This window comes from Limulus polyphemus, unplaced genomic scaffold, assembly GCF_000517525.1.
Source record: "Limulus polyphemus unplaced genomic scaffold, Limulus_polyphemus-2.1.2 Scaffold2479, whole genome shotgun sequence".
Classification (NCBI taxonomy): Eukaryota; Metazoa; Arthropoda; class Merostomata; order Xiphosura; family Limulidae; genus Limulus; species Limulus polyphemus.
Genome location: NW_013668089.1, coordinates 19,290 through 38,466, shown reverse-complemented (window position 1 = coordinate 38,466; position 19,177 = coordinate 19,290). Strand labels below are relative to the sequence as shown.

Genomic DNA, 19,177 nt, shown 5'->3' with positions numbered 1-19,177 from the left:
TTAGTCGTGCATTCTTTTAGCAGCTGAATCCAAAAATGATATCCATGTTTCTCCATCACATACAGATTTTTCACAAAACTTCATAACACAATCCGTAAAAGAAAGACCACAACACATAGTTTGAGACTAAAAGACATATATTTCATACAAAAATCAGGATGAATGAGGATGCATATTCGTTTGACATCAATGTTCTTCCCTTTTCTTCAGTTTGTTTGTTTGTCTGTTAACAAACATAATAATAAAATATGTTCATTGTGGTAAACAAAATAATAATTTGATCTAAATAAGAGTTGTTTTTTCTTCCTGATTTGTAAAAAAATCCTTACGTGATAGAAAAAAAAATGAATATTATTTTTGAAATCTGCGTATCTGAATTATGGACAATCCGTTATTAAAATCAAAACAATTTTTATGAAGTTTAAATTTGCAGGCCTGTGTTATTAGTTAGTAACTTTTTTATAACTAGATATTAATTCTAACAAGTTGTATTGTATGTTAGTACACACCAAACTACCTAAAGACTCAATTGAAAGGAAAAGTACTGTTATGACAGTGGAAGTCACGCAACACTGGGAGCATGCGTGCTGGAGTTTCTAGAAGGATCGTGACTTATCGGGCAACCTCACAAATGTCCCAGCATTTGCTAGATGCCCTCTTTTTTAGTATATAAGCTGGAGGTAGATTAAAGAGAAATAATTGAGTCAAGCAAACAGTAGGCACCGTAAGTAAAGTGTGTGAAGTATAGCGTGTGTTTATAAAAGTAGTTAAGTTAAAGTGACTGTGGAAATTCTGTGTATTGCAAATTATATCGAGAAAGAGTAAACTAGTTTTAATTAAGAAAGGACTTGTATCGTTGAAGTTTCTTGGAAAGAATTTCTACGGGAAATTAACAAACAAGCAGATACGTAACAGTACCGTTTACAACATCCCTTATGAATGTGGATTCAAATACATATAAAAAATGACCAGTAAGTTTCAAATTCAGGAACATAATTGTGATACAAGACTTGGTAATACCGATACACCTGCAATCATATATGATAATCTGGAATAATGCTAAAATAATAGAATATGAATCACATATGAGAAAAATAAAAGTAGTCCTTTACATCCACCTAACTGATAACACCTTTGGCCTACCTAGCATAAAAGTTATCAAAACCCAGATACCTCTCTTGAAACATTTAACTAGTTAATTGGTTCCTATTTCAATTGAGGAGATCCCAGTTAGTGGATAATGCACCAGACTTCCATCAAGAAGACCCAGAATCGAATCCTGCCCACTACCAACACAGAAATAGTTCTACTTTGGACTTCCATGAAGAGGAAAACAGATGAGCAGCCAAAACATAGGATAAAACTAGATAGTAATCAATATCTAGTTGTAAAGAAAAAAGCTACTAATTAATAATAAGACTTGGATGATCACATATGCTACTATTCGTGACAAAGGTTGATATCTGATCACCACATCCTTACCGAAAATATTTGATAGGATAATAGAGAAAAGTGTTTTATTTCTCAGGTGGTGTCATTTAAATATTATCTTAGCTGTTGTAAGAAACAAAAATTTTAATACCATATATTTTATGTTTAGTTTATGCACATTTTTTTGAGAGTTTCATTGATTAATATAATTATTATTATCTCTGTGAGGTACTAAGATATACTGTTTCTATACCAAATATTGGCCAGTCAGTACCATTAATATACAAGTCCTGTGTTTAGTTAAATTTGTGAAGAGTAATAGACATTTCAAAATCAATTCTTATGATCTACTGACATTTAAATAAAATTTCATTTATAGGCTGTTGTACAAGTTCACTGACAATATACATACAAACTTTTTCATATAACTCTGTATCACATGGTACAGCAAAAAAATGTACTTCGTTTATTTGAATTTAGATCATTATATAAACCATTAAATCATTGCTATAATACTTTAGTATCTTAAATTGAAGCTACTTATTTTCGGATACATCACCAGATAAGTATGTGAAAATGTTACCACTAGCAATTAAAAAATTAGACCTTTTTATATGTTGTACAAAATTAGTTTAATGTTTATAGGTATGTTCTGTGAGAGAGAAATCAAAATCCGATTTAATTGTGAGCATTCCTACATGCAAGTAACTGGTAAACAGTACGTTCATACTGTAATGACTAACTCAGAAATTACCTTGTAGACTTCAATAGAAATAGTTCATGCTAGTAATAATATATTGAAGTAAGAGCAGTCCAAAAATAGGACCTAAAGGCTTGGACAGTATATATATATCTGTTAGCCTCTCCATTCTAACTTTTGATAGCTGTAAGTTTATTATTACATAGAGGCTGTTATCATGATGACAGTTATTAGTAGATGTGATTTAGTCATTTACAACCAATACAATGTATCTCTGCTTTTAGAAACTTGTTGTTTGAAACTTGCAATGATTTCTTGCTTGTGAAACATTTCATGCCTTATCAATTATATGAAAGGTAATATGTTCACTTTATAGATACACATATGGACCATGAATAGTATTTTGTTATTTTGTAGGTACAGTGTAGTTAATCATATCTAAGTCCTCTAAGTTACTTTCTTAAGGCATTTGTATGTATGAGTATGATTACATTTGATCAGTATTCTGAAAAGTGTTCATATATTTAAAACGAATGTTTTGTTTTATGCAAGGAAGTGACATAATGGAGAAGTTGTTAATTAATTAAAAAAAACTCAGTGTACAAATTGTTTTACGTCACAGGAAGAACGGTTCTTGTTTCCTGTCTATCCCCTTTTTTGTTTGGCTGCAGCAGTAACAGTTGATGGAATTCAGGTAATTTATACTTTGTAAATAAAGCATAAGAAGTGATAGCAATTTACACTGGAATACCACCCAACTAATTTAAAATCATAGAAGATTATTGTCATGATATAAAAGACTATTTAGTTTAGATATTGATTAATGTATTTTTGTGAGTGAATATTGTATTATTGTTTAGTTTTTGTTATAATAAGAGTTAAAAGCAGACGATTGTAGGAAGTTTTGTTAATAATTCACTGATGTTGAGACTATTGAACATCAAGTGCAATACGTTGACGTCGAGAATATAATAGGCAGACAGACACAGGCCGATAATAGCAGAGAATGTAAAGTTACAAAAGGGAAGGTTTGGCGTGATATTAACTACCGTAGAAGGGATAGCCCTAACGTTTAATATGTTAGAGTAAGACTAACAGTAGAAATGCAGATAAGAAAAATAATTTATTCCATCAAAACGTGGTTCTAAAGTAATTGAATCAGCTTGAGTGCACTTTGACAAAGAAGAACATAGGATCTTCAGAAGAAAGAAGACCAAATGATCACGGTAACTCACAGCACAATTGTAAATGAATCACACACACAATACTAGTGCGATAGTAATAGAGAAAATAGTTCGGCTTGTCAACTGAAAATCTAAAGTAATTGAAAAGGCCTAAGTGGACTTTTGACAAGAAGGAGAGAACTACATATATGGTGTTTATGATATGCCTATAATATCTATAGTGTTGAAGAATTTGTTGTACATACGTTTAATTTGTTCCAAATATATATATTATTCTGAAAACAAGTGAAGTGTGTTCTATTTATTTATCATTGAATTTATCGCTAACAAGTCACAGACACCTACTGGAGAAGAATCCTAAGCCCAACAACAAGATAGGATATATTTATACTATTAAGAAATATATCTAAAAGCCTTTTTATTTTGAGAAATGGCAAAAAAGAAAGTATTATATATTTCCAATTCTGACAGTTATATCTTATGAAGTATAAACTTGAGAATTTTTAAATATTTTGTTTACCATCTTAACTTGATTCTGTTATATAATTTATAGACTTAACAACTGTTTTAATTTAGAGTTCAAATTTAAATAATTTTTTAACTATTTTTTTGCTTTAAAAAGTTCAAAGTGTCTTATATATGCTTTTTCAGAAAATGAAAAACAAAACTACATCTACTAACACTTTTCATACAATTGGATTAAAGTGCACATGTTATGAGCTTTTACATTAAAAATTTGATTAACTTTATTACCAATGTATGTGAGTAAACCTGGCATGAAAATACAATAAATTCAGTTTATAGTTATAATTTTTGTATTATCTAATGTTTAATAACTTCTACATTTTGAACCTTGTTAATTGTCAAACCCATCAGAGAAGGACTGCCCCTCTCTCTCTTTGACATTGAAAATTATTTGATAATCACCTTTATATGGCTGATGGATATTGTTACGTATTAGTTTTGAATGGTCTGAAATCGGGCTAAGTGATAATTTAAATTTAATAGTTAAATAGATGCCAATATATCTCCAATTTATGATATTTGCCGACAAGATTGATACACACAGTTTTCTTTTCTTTTTTAATACAAATATATTTGAATACACAAACAGTAATAACTGTTTACAATAACAGTTATTAGAAATAGTTATTATAAACAATGATTTGTATACAAAAGTTCTACAAACTTACAAGCAATATAAAGTCTTCTTTCTAGTCTGGATTTCCTTGATGTCTTACTGAGGGTTCACGATGAGCGAGTTAATTTCGAGTTGACATAGGTACAAATCACTTAATAGGGAGCTAGATAGCTCTTTGGGCCTTGCTGATCACACGCTGATTACAGCTTGAGCTTGAGTTTTTTACCACTGAAGTTATATAATGTCTTCGTAAGACTAATAATGTCCGATGTGAATCCACTGAAGCTAAATGGTTTATAATGTTCAAAATTTATAAATGTTCCTGGTCAAATATCTGAAGTTTTCCAATTAATAAGCATTAATCACAATTATAGCTTCCAAGGTTTACAGTATACCAACCATAGCAAACTAATAATAGATACTGTTTTTAGGCACATCGTGCTGGTTATATTTATAGGCGTGTGGAGAGTTTCTCAAAATTTCAGTTTTACATAACAATACTGATGCTAACATTAGCATTTACGTACACATATATTGTTGGTTCTTACACTCGAGAATCTTATACAACTTTAGAGAATAGGCAGGAGTTTCACAATACATATTTAACACTATAAGTTATGTACATTTCTAAATATAAATTAATGTAAACAAACATCAGTATTAAAATAAATATATAATAATAAATCTATCACAATATATTTATAGCTAATAAAAAGAACAGTTTCTTCTATAGGTAAATCTTACAATTCTGTGTTCAGTTTTGCTGTTATAAGCCATTGGTTGATAAGAACTGCTTGGTTTGTGTCAATCAGATTTTGGTGATATAAACAGTAATAGAACCTTCTTAATGTATTTGTAACTTACATAGAATGCCAAATAAATTATAGTAGTTTTGGGACATTATATTCTAGTCACTGATATATATTTTGTGTTCTCAAATGCCTCTTTGAAAACTTCATGAAATGTTTTCTTTTGGACACCAAAATATTTGAGATTTAACAAGATTTAAGGAAGAACATTTAAAACTTTTATTTCAGTATAAGCTGCTCAAGTATAAAGTGAGTACTATAAATCCTCATTTATTATGCATATGTTTCATTTAATATATATTTTTTTATCAAAAGTAACTGAAATGTAAAAAAAATTATAAATTTATCAGCTTAGCCTAACAAAATGTTGTTGAAATGTAAGGTCTGAAATTTTATTAGCTCAACTATGGTGTGATACATGACACTGATTAAGTGCTGTTTATGTTAGCTCTACAGGAAGCAGCTAATGATCTCCCTTTGTGATTTTTTGATATTGAGACGAGAATTACTGCTCCAGTGGGTAAAGTATATCATTAGAACTTCAAAATTAAAATAAAACCAATGTGAAAAAGTTAACAGTTGAAAATGATGTGATAAAATATGGAGTTTTACCAAAAAGAACTTTGGATATTCATTCAGGAGACTCTAAAGGTTATGAAAATGAAATATGAAAATTGTAAGATGAAAGTAAGTATGTTTATTCTTAGCATGAAATCACCTTTCACTCAGATTGTCTTAGTAAAACTTTAGAAATTTACAGACAAATCTTTAATGAAAATAATTTATCAAAAACTTTGATGTTTTATGTAGACTTTAATGTTAACTGAAAGCTTGCTATATTTCATGAAGATAATGTAATAAATTCATAGTTATGGTATGTATAGTTCCACAGTTCTAAGGCTGGTCAAATTGACTAGCTTCATTCTTATAGAGTTAATGAACTACATTTGCCTGTTTCTAGATTAAAGTAACATTTTGGTTTTGATACTGAGACCCTCTATAGTTAAAATCCTGAGCAAGTCCTCACCATAGAAGTCGAAACACCATTACACTGTAAAAACAGGTATTTGCAGTCCATTAAAGCCAAAACTCTACTTTGTCTACACTGCATAAAATACCCTTGAAACAAAGCTACATTTAGAAGTGAAAAAATGGCATTCTACTTTCATTATCACTGACTAAAAGATTGAATACTGAATTGTATTTAAATCTACTTCTCTTACAGTCTTTAAAAAATTGATTTTTTGTTGGCAAATACCAGATTATAACCTAAGTCGACTTTTCCACATGAGCAAAATTTATCTGAACTATTTTTCACGAAGTCATATTTTTTATCTTGTAACTTTCATGGTTTTTTAACTACTATTTCTTTCTCCAGAAATTGTTCTTTCATGTGTTTGTGATACAGAAGATACGTCATTATCTTGATTCAACAAACTGGATTGCTGTGGTTGTTGCTGTTTTATGTTCTTCACTTTCTATTTCAAGAGCAGTAGGCCTTTACAGAGGTGAGTGCACTAAATTCTAATTTGAACATATGCATTCAAGTTGTGAAACAGTTACTAAATGTCTTGTATTTCAAACTGTGATACTTAAATAGTGTTATGGCTTTCTACAAATGAATTAACCATGAGTGTAGCCTATTAATTTATGTGTTTTAGTTAATTTCATATAAGTACACATTTTTAAACTGATGCACATGTTAACCGTATTTGTACTTAAGGAAATAAATCCTGGCCATTATATTGGTTTGGTTCACTTTAGCATCAAGAGATATGATTAAGTAAATCTACACAAGTTAATTATCACTTAACTCAGGAGACCCCCAAATTGTTACTTTATCAGTAATTAATAATGCTGACACATCTTTATGTTATATAAAATAATAATTGGCTAGTAACAGTTTCTTGAACACATAGCATCAAGAAACTCATATATATATTTATACATATATATAAAATTAGTACCATATAGACATCATTTTCTATGCATGTCACAAGGTTTTACTGAGTTACTTTCAAAACTTAATTAAAGTACTTTATTATCATGGTATACGAATAAATTTGGTATTAAAATGTGGCTATTTATCCATATTTTAATATTACATAAATTTTCTTAATTTCATAAAGCAATGTTAAAAACAAATCCTCAATTTCCCCTAGTATGATAATTGTAACATTTGTTCTCTAATATTCTCTAATTTACTTACCACCCATCCAAGGAGTACAAAATGTAATGTAAATGACTCATTATAATGTTGTCATCTCTGAGGCAATGCATAATTTTTATAGCCTTCAATCTTATTTGGTTACAGAGCTATAAACTAGAAAATCATACATATCTTACCACGCCCACCTGTTACATCCTCTTTTTTACAAATTACCAGTAGTTCTCTTTGACATTTAATACTACATTATTTATAACCAATATAAAGCCAAAATTTTAATCTGTCAAATGACATATTACATTACTTTGTTTTCTGTGCAGAGATTTACCTATTTCACTTACAGTTCAAACTTTATTCCCACAGGAAATATATCAATGAGCTTAGCTGAATTTTTAACAGTTCTTGTTGCATAGTTAGAAAGCTAGAAAAATGATGATAGTTATAGGACATTGTCTGCTTGTTACATGCTATTATTATGTGTTCTACATTATTTATGCCCCCCTGTGGCACAGTAGTATGTCTGTAGACTTACAACACTAGAAACCGGGTTTCGATGCCCGTGGTGGGCAGAGCACAAAAAAAACCCATATTGTAGCTTTGTGCTTATTGCTATGTTTATTTTTTCCTGTGTATTCTTTATTTGTTTTTATAAAAATAACTAGAATGTAAAAAATCAGAAACTTACTAGGTTAAATTAGGTAGAATAAGAATAATTTTTCACGAGGTATGCTCGCAAGTAGCCAGTGCATTACTGTAATTTGATAGAGTAACATGAGCTACATGTTCACTAAGTGAGTTACAACTTATGTGGCAGGAATATTAGTTAGGCACAGTTCAAATAATAAAAGTTAACTAGAAAAAGATGAATATTGTTACGAGTTTAAAGCTATTTAGGATAAACAAATTTAGTTTCATATTGCATTTTGAAGTCATTCTAGAAAGAAAAAGGGGTAGCTTAGATTTGTTTTTTTTTGACCAACCTCGTATAGAGTTAGGATAGAGAAAATAACAGATAAAATATAAAGTTTTACTGGAAAGAAAATCTGAAATTTATTGAGGAGGTTTTAGAGATTACTCAAATGCATTTGAGAATTTTCAGATGAAGCAAAGTCAATATCTTGACACCATATATTCATGGAGAAGTATTTAGTGAAAATACTTCATAAAGAAATTTTAAATTTTTGTCTGTAAAAGACTCTTAGTGCTCACTGAAAGCTTACAAAATTTCATGAAGATACACGAAATGTATTAGAAGTTATAGAATAGAAATTATTAATGTCAGTTTGGGGTCATGAACCTGACTGATTCCGCTGAGCCCATAGCAAGTGTGTTAATAACCACACTGTTATAACTAGTTAACATTCACCAAAAAAACAAAAACAAGTACAATTACATACACACACAGAACTGTCAGTTTAACATTCCAGTATCATTTTTATAAACTTTATGCACTAAACTACAGTATTTTCCTTGATCCAATCCAAGGCAAAATTCCAGTACAGCCTAGTGAAGCTCAGCTAACAGGACAAAAAAACTTACCATCTGCCTTCAACTTCAAGTAACCATTGGCTTTAAGCAAACTTGGTTTTCTCTCCTAAACAATAAAACTAAATCTTTAATTAATTGCCAGCTGTTTAGTCTGGACAGAAAACAAACTTGAAGAGTGTGCTTATCAATCTTTCACAAACTTAGATAGTTTTATATAAATCATTCAAGTGACCAGTGAGACTCTAACCAGTCATCTTATCATTTGTTATACTAACCAAAGATTGCCAGGCATTTCTTCCTTTAGTACCAAACCTAAGTTGTCTTTACCCTGAGTGTAATAACTAAAATTATGAGAGCTTAAATATTTTGATATTTTTTACATATAAATCATTCATAAGCTTTATAAATATAATTTCAGTAAACCTGCACATTTTACCATACATCACAATTATCTGAAAATAGGATCATATGCAGACAGTGTGTATATTTCTTGAATGATTTATTGAAAGTAAACAGTGTTTTCAGTTGTGATACTAAAAGCAAAATGTAAATTACAGCTAACTCCTTTAGCACACCACTGAAAAGCACTTAAAGTTGAATCTGCATGGAAACAAATATACTCGAATTTTTCTACTTATTCATTCCAGCATTTTCACATTAAGGACAGCTCACTCGCATTAAAACATTGCGAATTACTGGACTCACCAGAACTAGAGTATCCAAAAGTACATCAGTTGTTATTGTTGCAACTCCATTCTTTATAGACATGGATGAGTAATATGCAAGACAGTTTGACAAACATTTTATATTCCATCAACATGAAAAGCTGAAACAGAAACTGTACTTACCCTTTTCTCCTAAGTGTGGTAACCTTTTACACTGGATCTGTTGTTCACTGCTCAAAAAATGTAGAAAAAAACACTAAATTGATTTGTATGTATTTTCAATTGTTATTGAAAATATAAGTGATAAAATCACAAGCACCAAGAATAAGTCACTACTTTGCATTTTGTGGTTATCTTAGAAACGAATTGTACCATCTACAGTAACTATCTGTTATACTTAGAAGTTAATTTTTACCATCTAGATATTCAAGTTCATACATGCTTTTTTGGCCTTTACATAAACATTTCTAATTTTAGAAAACAGAATAGAGAAAGCTCTAATTGCAGTTTTCATTTACTTCTTTTTTTGCAGTTGACCACAGAATTATGCAAACTGGCCTTGTATTTTATGATTTATTTTTTAATTTCAAATTATTTTTAACTAAAGTTATTAAAAAATGGGGCTACAAATTAATTAGAATAAACTCAGTGTTACAAAGTCACTTTACTCTTACAATTTGATTAATTATGAAATTTCCTTTTTTTTTCAGCATACCATGCACCTATGGAAACCTACTTGGAATTAAGTCGACTTGCAGCAGACTCTGACCTCAGTGTGCAGTTATCAAACATACAAACAGTCTTGTGTGTTGGAAAAGAGTGGTATCGTTTTCCTTCAAGCTTTTTCTTACCTGATGGGTAAGTAGAATTAAGTATAATTGTGTATACCTCCTGTTAAGATAGTTTTTATTCTTGTAAAGTTTATTCATCTTGCTTTTGTGTAATGCTCTTTTCATAAATGAATGTTACTTATAAATATTGCATTGCGTTTATGTGTATGTTAATATGAGTAGAGTAGAGTTAACTGATATGTTGATGTAATTTTTTAATGTATTCTAAAGTGAAAAAAAAAATTTTTGTAGAGTTGTAGAGTCTGTAATAATAAATTTTCTGATAAAAACTTTTCTAAACTCTGTCGTGCATGGCTTTAAAAATCACAAGCATATACTGTGTGTATTTAGTATTTAAAATTATATCAAACAGACTTATGAATCACTAATTATTGTCTAATTCCAAAATAGGTCAAAGCATGACTGACATAAAACATTCTACATATATATATTGCACCATGAGATATTAATGCTTCTCAATCTAGATCTCATAGTCCTCAAAAAGCATAACATTTCATAAGAGTTTCTGATCTGTACTTTGGTTTCTGTGCTAATATTAAGGAATTCTAAGTGAAAACAAGCATTTCTTATGGTAGAAATTTCTAATCTTTATTTTTCTTGAATTTTCAGATGGGAGTTAAGGTTTGTGAGATCAGAGTTTAAAGGACAACTTCCTAAGCCATATAGTCAGTTAAAAAATGCCACAAAAATCATTCCAGAAAATATGAATGACAGAAACTTGGAGGAACCTACAAGATATGTAAGTTTATTACTCATCATGAAATTATTGAAGAGAAAATTTTCTTTATGATATATTGTTAAGTTTACAGTTCATTTGCACTGTTATATTGTTTTTATTTTCATATAAATAACATACTTTATTATGTTAAATTTTAGAATGTCACTCTTTATTGTCCAATTTATTTTTATAGGCTTAGTGTGCCTGAACCTTAGTAAAAATACTGAAAATATAATTTTATCAGAAATTATGTTTTAAGAAATGTAATTCCATTTGTAAGCTGCAGTATTGGCAAATTGGTATCTTGTAGATGAAAACTCTTTCGAACTTGTATGCTGGTTAGCCTAGACTTATGTTGTATCTAAATACACGTAAGTACATGTAATAATTAAATGAAGCTGCTTCATGAGTTCACTGATAGCAGAATGAAGTACACTAATTTGAAACTAGATAATTTCTTACAGGAGTTATCGTGCCAGTTCTTAAGTTTATTGTGTAACTTTTAATTTCTCACAGAACATTTCACATTGCTGTGATATTTTTTTTCATTATTTTTAAATACACTTATAACAAAACTAAATGTGTTACAGCTTTTAGAATGTATTTTTAAATTTCCAATCAAAAATGAGTTTTATATTGAACTGGGCCCAGCTTGGGCAGGTGGTTAGGGTGTTTGACTCGCAGTCTGAGGGTCACGGGTTTGAATCCCCGTCCTACCAAACATGCTCAACCTTTCAGCTGTGGGGGTGTTATAATGTGATGGTCAATTCCACTATTTGTTGGTAAAAGAGTAGCTCATGAGTTGGCCGTGGGTAGTGATGACTAGCTGCCTTCCCTCTAGTCTTTCACTGTTAAATTAGGGATGATTAGCACAGATAGCCCTTGTGTAGATTTGCACAAAATTCAAAACAAACATAAATATTCAACTGTATCTGATCAAACCAAATCTTATAAAATAGTTACCACATAGGACCATGCACAAAAGGTGCAATGAATACTAATTTTACCACACAGGACCATGCACAAAAGGTGCAATGAATACTAAAAAAGACCCAAAACTTGAATGCTCTCAAATAGTTGACTATTCTTCTTCAGGAGAATAAAGGGACAGTAAATGATGTCAGTGTGTAATGTTGTGTTGTAGCATGTTATGTAGTTATTTTATTCTCCTGAAGAAGAATGATCAAAACCACTATTTTTAGGTCTATTTAGGACAATAGAAGTTAACAACTAGAGTAAGTCTGCAGTTGCTCTAATTGATTATAGTTGATATTGCTAGTACTTTGATAAAATAACTTCTTCATTACTTAGTTTGTACTCATTAAGATGGAGAACTTAAAAGCATTAGGTTTAACGTAGTGGGATGCTATTAGTGAAACTTTTGCATAGTGCTATATATACATAAATTACAAAATTATGTACTCTTGATAATTTACATGAAATTGAATCCAACAGACTCAGTGATAGAACTATTTTTATGCATAGCAGTTAGTGAAGTTCTTCACTTCAGGTTTCATGATAGTATTTCCTTCTTAATATTTTTAAATTTCTTAATTATCATAAACCATTTTGTCAATAGTTAAAAATTAATTAAATTCAAACTTTAATGTTAATGACATGAAAGTTAAATAACTTAAACCTGTAATTTATAGACAGTGTAATAAACATAAGACTATGCTTAGAAGTTATTGTTCAAAGTGAGAGAAAAATAAGTGTCTTTAATAATAGGGCCAAGTATGGCCTAGTGGTTAGCATGTGAGACAATGGATGTATGAACACATCCTTTTACCAAATCAAAAAATCACATTTAATAGTGTGTTATATTGGTGACAGTCTAATCTCACTATTTGTTAGAAAAGAGTAGCCCGAGAGCTAGAAGGGGGGAGTGCTGTTGACTTGCTGCCTTTAGTCTGTCAGTTCAAAATTAGGAACAATTAATGCAGATAGGCTTTGATTAGCTTTGTGCAGATATCTAAAAAGAAACAAAATATTTAATAATATATCCCACCTTTTATTAACACTGTTCATCATTATGAATCATGAATGTTTCCAAGTTTTTGTTTTGTTGTTGTTTCAACTCTTGGATATCTTTTAATTGTCTGCTTTATCTGTTTATTAGCCTCTAGCTATGTGTCAAATAAAAATATAAAAAATGTATTTTTATCTTTGCAAGCTTTGTTCTCTTTCCATTACATTTTTATTTTCATGCAGTGTAGTTTGGATTGTAGATAGTCAGATATCATACGTTTATAATTATTGCACTTTTCTTTTTGTAAATACATATTTAGAATTAAAATTTTATCTCACTGCACAAACTGTTTTGCTAGGCTTCCCATGATCTTGACATTGAATGTGGAATCTATGTAGTTTTTGTTTACTCCTTTTGGCTGAATAGTAGCATCCAAAGTGCCTTATTTAAGGTGTCGCCTTTTAGGTATTTATAATGAACGTGTATACACCTCTTGGTTACAATTTACTAATAGTGATTCATTCACTTATTTTCACAAAATTACTGGTATGTATGTGTTCTATGCAGAAACAAACTCGAATAGTGACTATAGATCATCCTCGTCTATGTAGAAACAAACTTGAATAGTGACTATAGATCATTCTCGTCAAGTATGTATGAATTCTGGTAATAGATTGGTGCTTCAGGAGATTCATACAGGTATGATGGATCTTGAGAGTTTTACACTCAACTCGTGTCTAAACAGTAGGTAACTGCACTCGTACATTGATTTTGACAAGCAGCTTCTCCTGGCAGCTTACATGTCTCTAGTTTTCAAGGGTAATTTGAATGGTTGTTTTTGTTCAGATTGATATTCAACACTGCGACTACCTCATAGACTCTGACTTTTCTGAAGAGACAGAGAGAGAACCACGGTACTCTCACCTACATGAAGTATGGGAGATTGTATCTACTACTCCTTTTCTAGATTCATCACGGTAAGTGAATGTTTTATTTAATAGTTGTGTTTATAATGACAGTTTAGTTTTGTTACTGTCTAAAGCTGTGAGAAATGGTGTTTCATTTAATGTGTATTTTAATCAATGTTTATATGGTATTCTGTAGTATTTTACTGAAAACATCACAAGTACCATCAAGTGCTTTTTGGATGTAAAATATGTCCGTTTCTGTAGAACACAGAAGAATTTTCTTAAAATCAGTTTTAACTCAAGGCAGTGTAGAAGTGTATATAAAAATAGTGTTTCTCTAAAATTTATATAAAAAAGGAAAAAATATTTACCCTGGAAGTCAGTTAAGGAGAAAATCCATGGGTTATTGGAATTTTTACATACACATTATTATTGTATAAACTTTTTTAGATATTTTGTTTCTTTATAGTATAAACATTTTACAAATATTCTTACTTTAATATATATTTTAATATTTATCAAATGTTTTCAATTCACAGTATAGGTCCATTTAGATTTTCTGTGTTTCATTAACTGTAATAAGCAATTACATTGCTCTTTTGGATACACTTACATTTAATCTGTAAATTAAATTTGTTGAAATTTAAAAAGAGAAAGTTGTATTTTTGATACATAATTTATTTGTAAAGTGAAATCTTTATCTGTTACACTATCAGCTCACCACGTCTATATCGATCCTTCTACATTCCTTTTCTGACAGAAGCAAAATGTAATTATGTCAGTTATAATCTCCTAAAAAGGAAAGAACAAATTAAGAAAAGAGAACCAAAGAAGTTTGGATGGCGAGGTTGAATATTTCTTTTGCAAAATGTAAACAACCAATCTTTTAATAAAAAGATATTATTATATGGACTGTATTTGTTTCTTTCAAATAATATATCTCATGTTATTTTGAGCCAGGTGTAGTTTAGTGGTTAATGTGCTAAACTGGTCTCTTTGTTTCACCACCCCTCTCAATCTCATTCCACACTTAGTAGCCATGGATGCATTATAAGAGTGACAATCAAACCCAACTATTTGATTACAGCAACTCAACAGCTGAGTGAGTAATGTTGACTAGCTGCCTTCTCTTTAGCCTTTGAGTTCAAGATTAGAAATGGGTAGCACAGTTAGCTCTTGTGCTTTGTGTAACAAAACACCATAATTTGAACCTGTGATTTCTAAGAATCATAATGCACTATTAATAATATTTATCAAATAGAAAAATCTCCGCTGCTCTAGCATTCAAGACTGACTTATCTGCTTCAATAAACCCTAATATTATACCTCATAGACTAGCACAGAATATTTCATAGCCTATGTCCCTGCCCCATTTCCCAGTGCTAAGTTACAGAACAGGTCAATATCAACTACAATTTCTTCAAATGTTAAAGAAATTTCAAAATTAAAGTTAAATTACATTTGAGATTTATAACCTCGATAGGTGAGAACTAAAAATATATTGTTTGAAATACCTTAAGTGACATAAATTATTATTATGTTGTGAATGGAGATCATCTCTTGAAGTGTAAGGTCAATTAATCAGAAAGATAATGTCCTTAAGGTTGTTCCTAATTTTGAGAATGCTGTCTTTGAAATAAATAGCCATGTTTAGAAAAGAACCAGGAATTCTCTCAAAGTCCTGTAATTATTACCTCTTATTAACTACAATAATATTTCTCAGGTTTGGCTTACCAGTTTATCAAATTTTTCATTAAATAATAAAAAAAGCATTAAAATTATATTTATTTTTGAAGCTTAATTTACTACTCATTTTAGGAGTATTTAAAACTTGATCTGTAATTGTTTGTGCCATTTCTAACAAAACACACAAAAACTGGTGAAAAGATTAAAAACAAAGTATTACTTTTCTGTTGTTAACTGCTTCCAAAAAAAAAACAACTAATGAAACTAAGTGACAATTTTAATTTCTTAGCATATAACCTTGCACTTAGATAAGACACAAAGCAGTAATAGATGAAAATACAAATGATTCTAAGCTTTTAATTCTAAATCTGCAGCCTTTATCACCACTAGTGTAACTCTAGTGGATCTTAGGAGGACTTGAGTGCAATCCTAGACTTTATCTGTGTGAATAACCTTCAAGTAGCTGCTGTTCATAAAGCATCTTATAATCTGAATTCTGATTACCTAAGATTCCTGAATCATCTTAATGATATTCCAATACAAATAAGTTTGTATGGCCTAACTGTTTTCATGAAATGTGTTAAAATTTTTGATAGGGCTATCTTTATTCTTGACTTCAAGCAAAAATTCAGACAATCAAAAAGATGAAGTTCTTGAACTATCTGTATCTGGTATAGTATTAACATTTTCTGTATGTCAAACACATTCACATGAATTTGTTTGTAAATCCTAACTGCACATACAGTTGAGACTTTTCACACTGGTGACTAAGTAGGTTTATTTATCCTTGTTCCACCATGACTTGATTACAACCTACAGACCTGCATAAAATGATGTGAAAATATAAGAGAAAGAGACTATCAGATAGAGTGCACTAGAACATGCCTTGTACAAGCATAGAATGGTTTTCCATTTGTATTATTGTAAGATCTTAATGAATATAGTCTCCATGTAAATTAGTCTGCTTATCAACCTACTGAGACACCAATTTGATTGTCCATAATGGTTAGCATGATCAGACTGTGAATTTGATGGTTCGTGGTTTGTCAGAAAATATGCCCTACACTTTGAGGTGGTAGGTACATTATCAGAATGATAATTAAATACTACTATTTTATATAAAAAAAAAGAATTGACATAGTTGCCACTCTGTAGTCTCTCAGTTCAAAATTAGGGACAGCTTTGCTCAGCCAACCCTTTTTACAGCTCTGCATGAAGATTTTGAAACCAGATTCAATCAAGTGGTCTCAGCATTTAATTTTTTGCTTAATATTTGTAGCACATATTTTCAAAGAATAATTAAAATGTATTAAAGAACAAATTAGAAAATATATAGTGTATTGCACAGTTTTTGTTCTTTTGCTAAATGATCTACCAGTTTTTCTAATACACATTCTCACACAGAAAGTTTTTTTTTTTCAGGGAATTTGGTTTTGGACAATACTGAATTCAGAATTTCTTACAATTTTTATGTATGTTGTATGTATGAATTTGAGTTGATGGTTTTATTGATTCAGTTTACTTATTTAAAGTAATAAGTTGTTTCTGCTCATGAATAAAAGGTTTACTGCTAGAGGCATTTGTAACGTTTTGTATTGGAAATTGGTTTAAGTGGTTTAAAACTAAAAAAGAGGACCAAAAGATGAATGGGATAATTTCATCCCTAATAAAACTACCAGAAATATCAAATTCTCATATATTGAAAGTCATTTGTCTCTTTGTTGGTTTTATTAAGCCCAAACAATTTTTAATTAATGGGCACCAAAAGAAAACTGACAATAACTCGAAATAGTAAAGAAAACTGGATTTAGTACTCATTAAAATATTTAAATAAATACATCAATGAAACAAGTGGAAGGTCTAGTCACAACAAGGTCTAATATTTTGGCATTTGAGGCCAAAACAGCATTTATCAATGACTGAACTAAAGATGTTAAAACCTTCTAGGAAAAAGAATTTGTATACAACTAACACCCAAAATTAACAATATACAAGCAACTGCAAATAAGCACATTGATTTGCTGAAGAAGTATCTTGAAGACAGTTAATTTGAAAAACCATTCACATTTTTCACTTGCAATCTCTGCTAAACCGTATCAATAGATCCACAGAAAATCATACTGCAGTGAAAAAAAATGGTGGAATTTCTTATAAAATTCCTTGTAAAGTACATCCAATACCTGTGTCATTTCCAACTTTATATCAACCATGCTGAATGACAAAACACTGAAAAGAGGCCACAATAATTTTTACAACAATGGTAAGTAAAATTATATTTCTCTACAAACATTGGGTCTATGTTAATACTTTATTACAGTTTCATAAGTAAAAGAGTCAATTTGCACTTAAAACTTTGCTAAAATACCAATCTAGACAAAACTGTAATAGACAAGTTCTTGAAAACTTTAGAGCAGCTTTGCAATTTTCAAAAACATGTTAGGTGTAGTGAGTGACATATTGAATACTTTAGTCATTGTTGCTGTTTTCATTGTGCAAATTTTTAATACCCACAAATGATTTTAAACTATTTCCTTTTGTACAATACAAATCATATTTAAGAGTGTTATGTCATAAAACTTAGTATATTAATCCATATTACATTTTTATAGCTAATACTTATTTTTGTTGCTACTTGGACTCAATTGCAAAGCATACTACTTCAGTAGTATTAAATGAATCAATTAATATACTGTACATACTTCTAAAAGAATGTTATACTTATAATTAAAGTAGGTGTGTTGTTGATTAAGAATCTAGATCAGTGGTTCCCAACCTTTTCACCACCAAGAACCCCTGTTAGTACTAATTTTTTCTCCAAGGACCCCATTCTGTGTCCTTCCATGTATTATTGAATTAAAGAAAATAGCTCATGAACCCCCACAGGTCCAGGGACCCCAGGTTAGAAACTGTTCATCTAGATTAATGATGATGATAACAAATAAAACACTATTCTTAAATATAGTGAAGAAGAGGTCAACATTTATAAGAATATTTATTTACATTTGATGTCCTTTTATGTATATGTTGCCTAACAGTTATTGTCTTGATAAATATATGTACATGTAATGAATGTTTTTAGAATAACTGAAGCAACCAGAAGGAATCTGATTCTATAATAAAAGATTTCAAAATTAATAACATCAGTGAAATGTTCTTTTTGCCATATGGCATGCAATACCTAAATTTGGTACACACAGAGTAAAAGTTGAATATATTGCTTAGAACTTTCTTTGTAGTTGAAGTAATTAATTGTGAAAGTATACCTTGCTTGGAGAAATGTGTTTAAATTGTAAGATTTCAACTTTCATGTTATCCACGATTGTGCCGAAAACATGTTGAAGTTTTACCACAAATATACACCTGGAAAAAAGTTAAGCACCCCCGTGTTTTTTTCAAGTGATTCAGATTCGACGTTCTTGTGACTAATTATAAATTACCATTCAATCTAAACGTGTTTATC

The 19,177-nt window shown here is 30.1% G+C and overlaps 1 protein-coding gene and 1 long non-coding RNA gene across 2 annotated transcripts in view; one reads left to right on the top strand and one right to left on the bottom strand.

The window, feature by feature from the left end:
* Positions 1-14,939, top strand: part of LOC106467075 (alpha-1,2-mannosyltransferase ALG9-like) — a 58,875-nt gene extending 43,936 nt beyond the window's left edge. The window contains exons 12-17 of the mRNA XM_022395189.1: positions 2,754-2,825; positions 6,644-6,773; positions 10,296-10,443; positions 11,046-11,175; positions 13,970-14,100; positions 14,748-14,939. Of these exons, the coding sequence (XP_022250897.1) occupies positions 2,754-2,825; positions 6,644-6,773; positions 10,296-10,443; positions 11,046-11,175; positions 13,970-14,100; positions 14,748-14,883 (747 nt within the window). The 3' untranslated portion in view covers positions 14,884-14,939. The remainder of the gene's footprint in view (positions 1-2,753; positions 2,826-6,643; positions 6,774-10,295; positions 10,444-11,045; positions 11,176-13,969; positions 14,101-14,747) is intronic.
* The window catches only part of LOC111087692, a 14,258-nt gene continuing 3,555 nt past the window's right edge, over positions 8,475-19,177 (bottom strand). Inside the window, exons 2-3 of the long non-coding RNA XR_002612348.1 lie at positions 9,769-9,815; positions 8,475-9,026 (exon numbers count right to left, since the gene is read on the bottom strand). This is a non-coding gene — a long non-coding RNA (uncharacterized LOC111087692). The remainder of the gene's footprint in view (positions 9,027-9,768; positions 9,816-19,177) is intronic.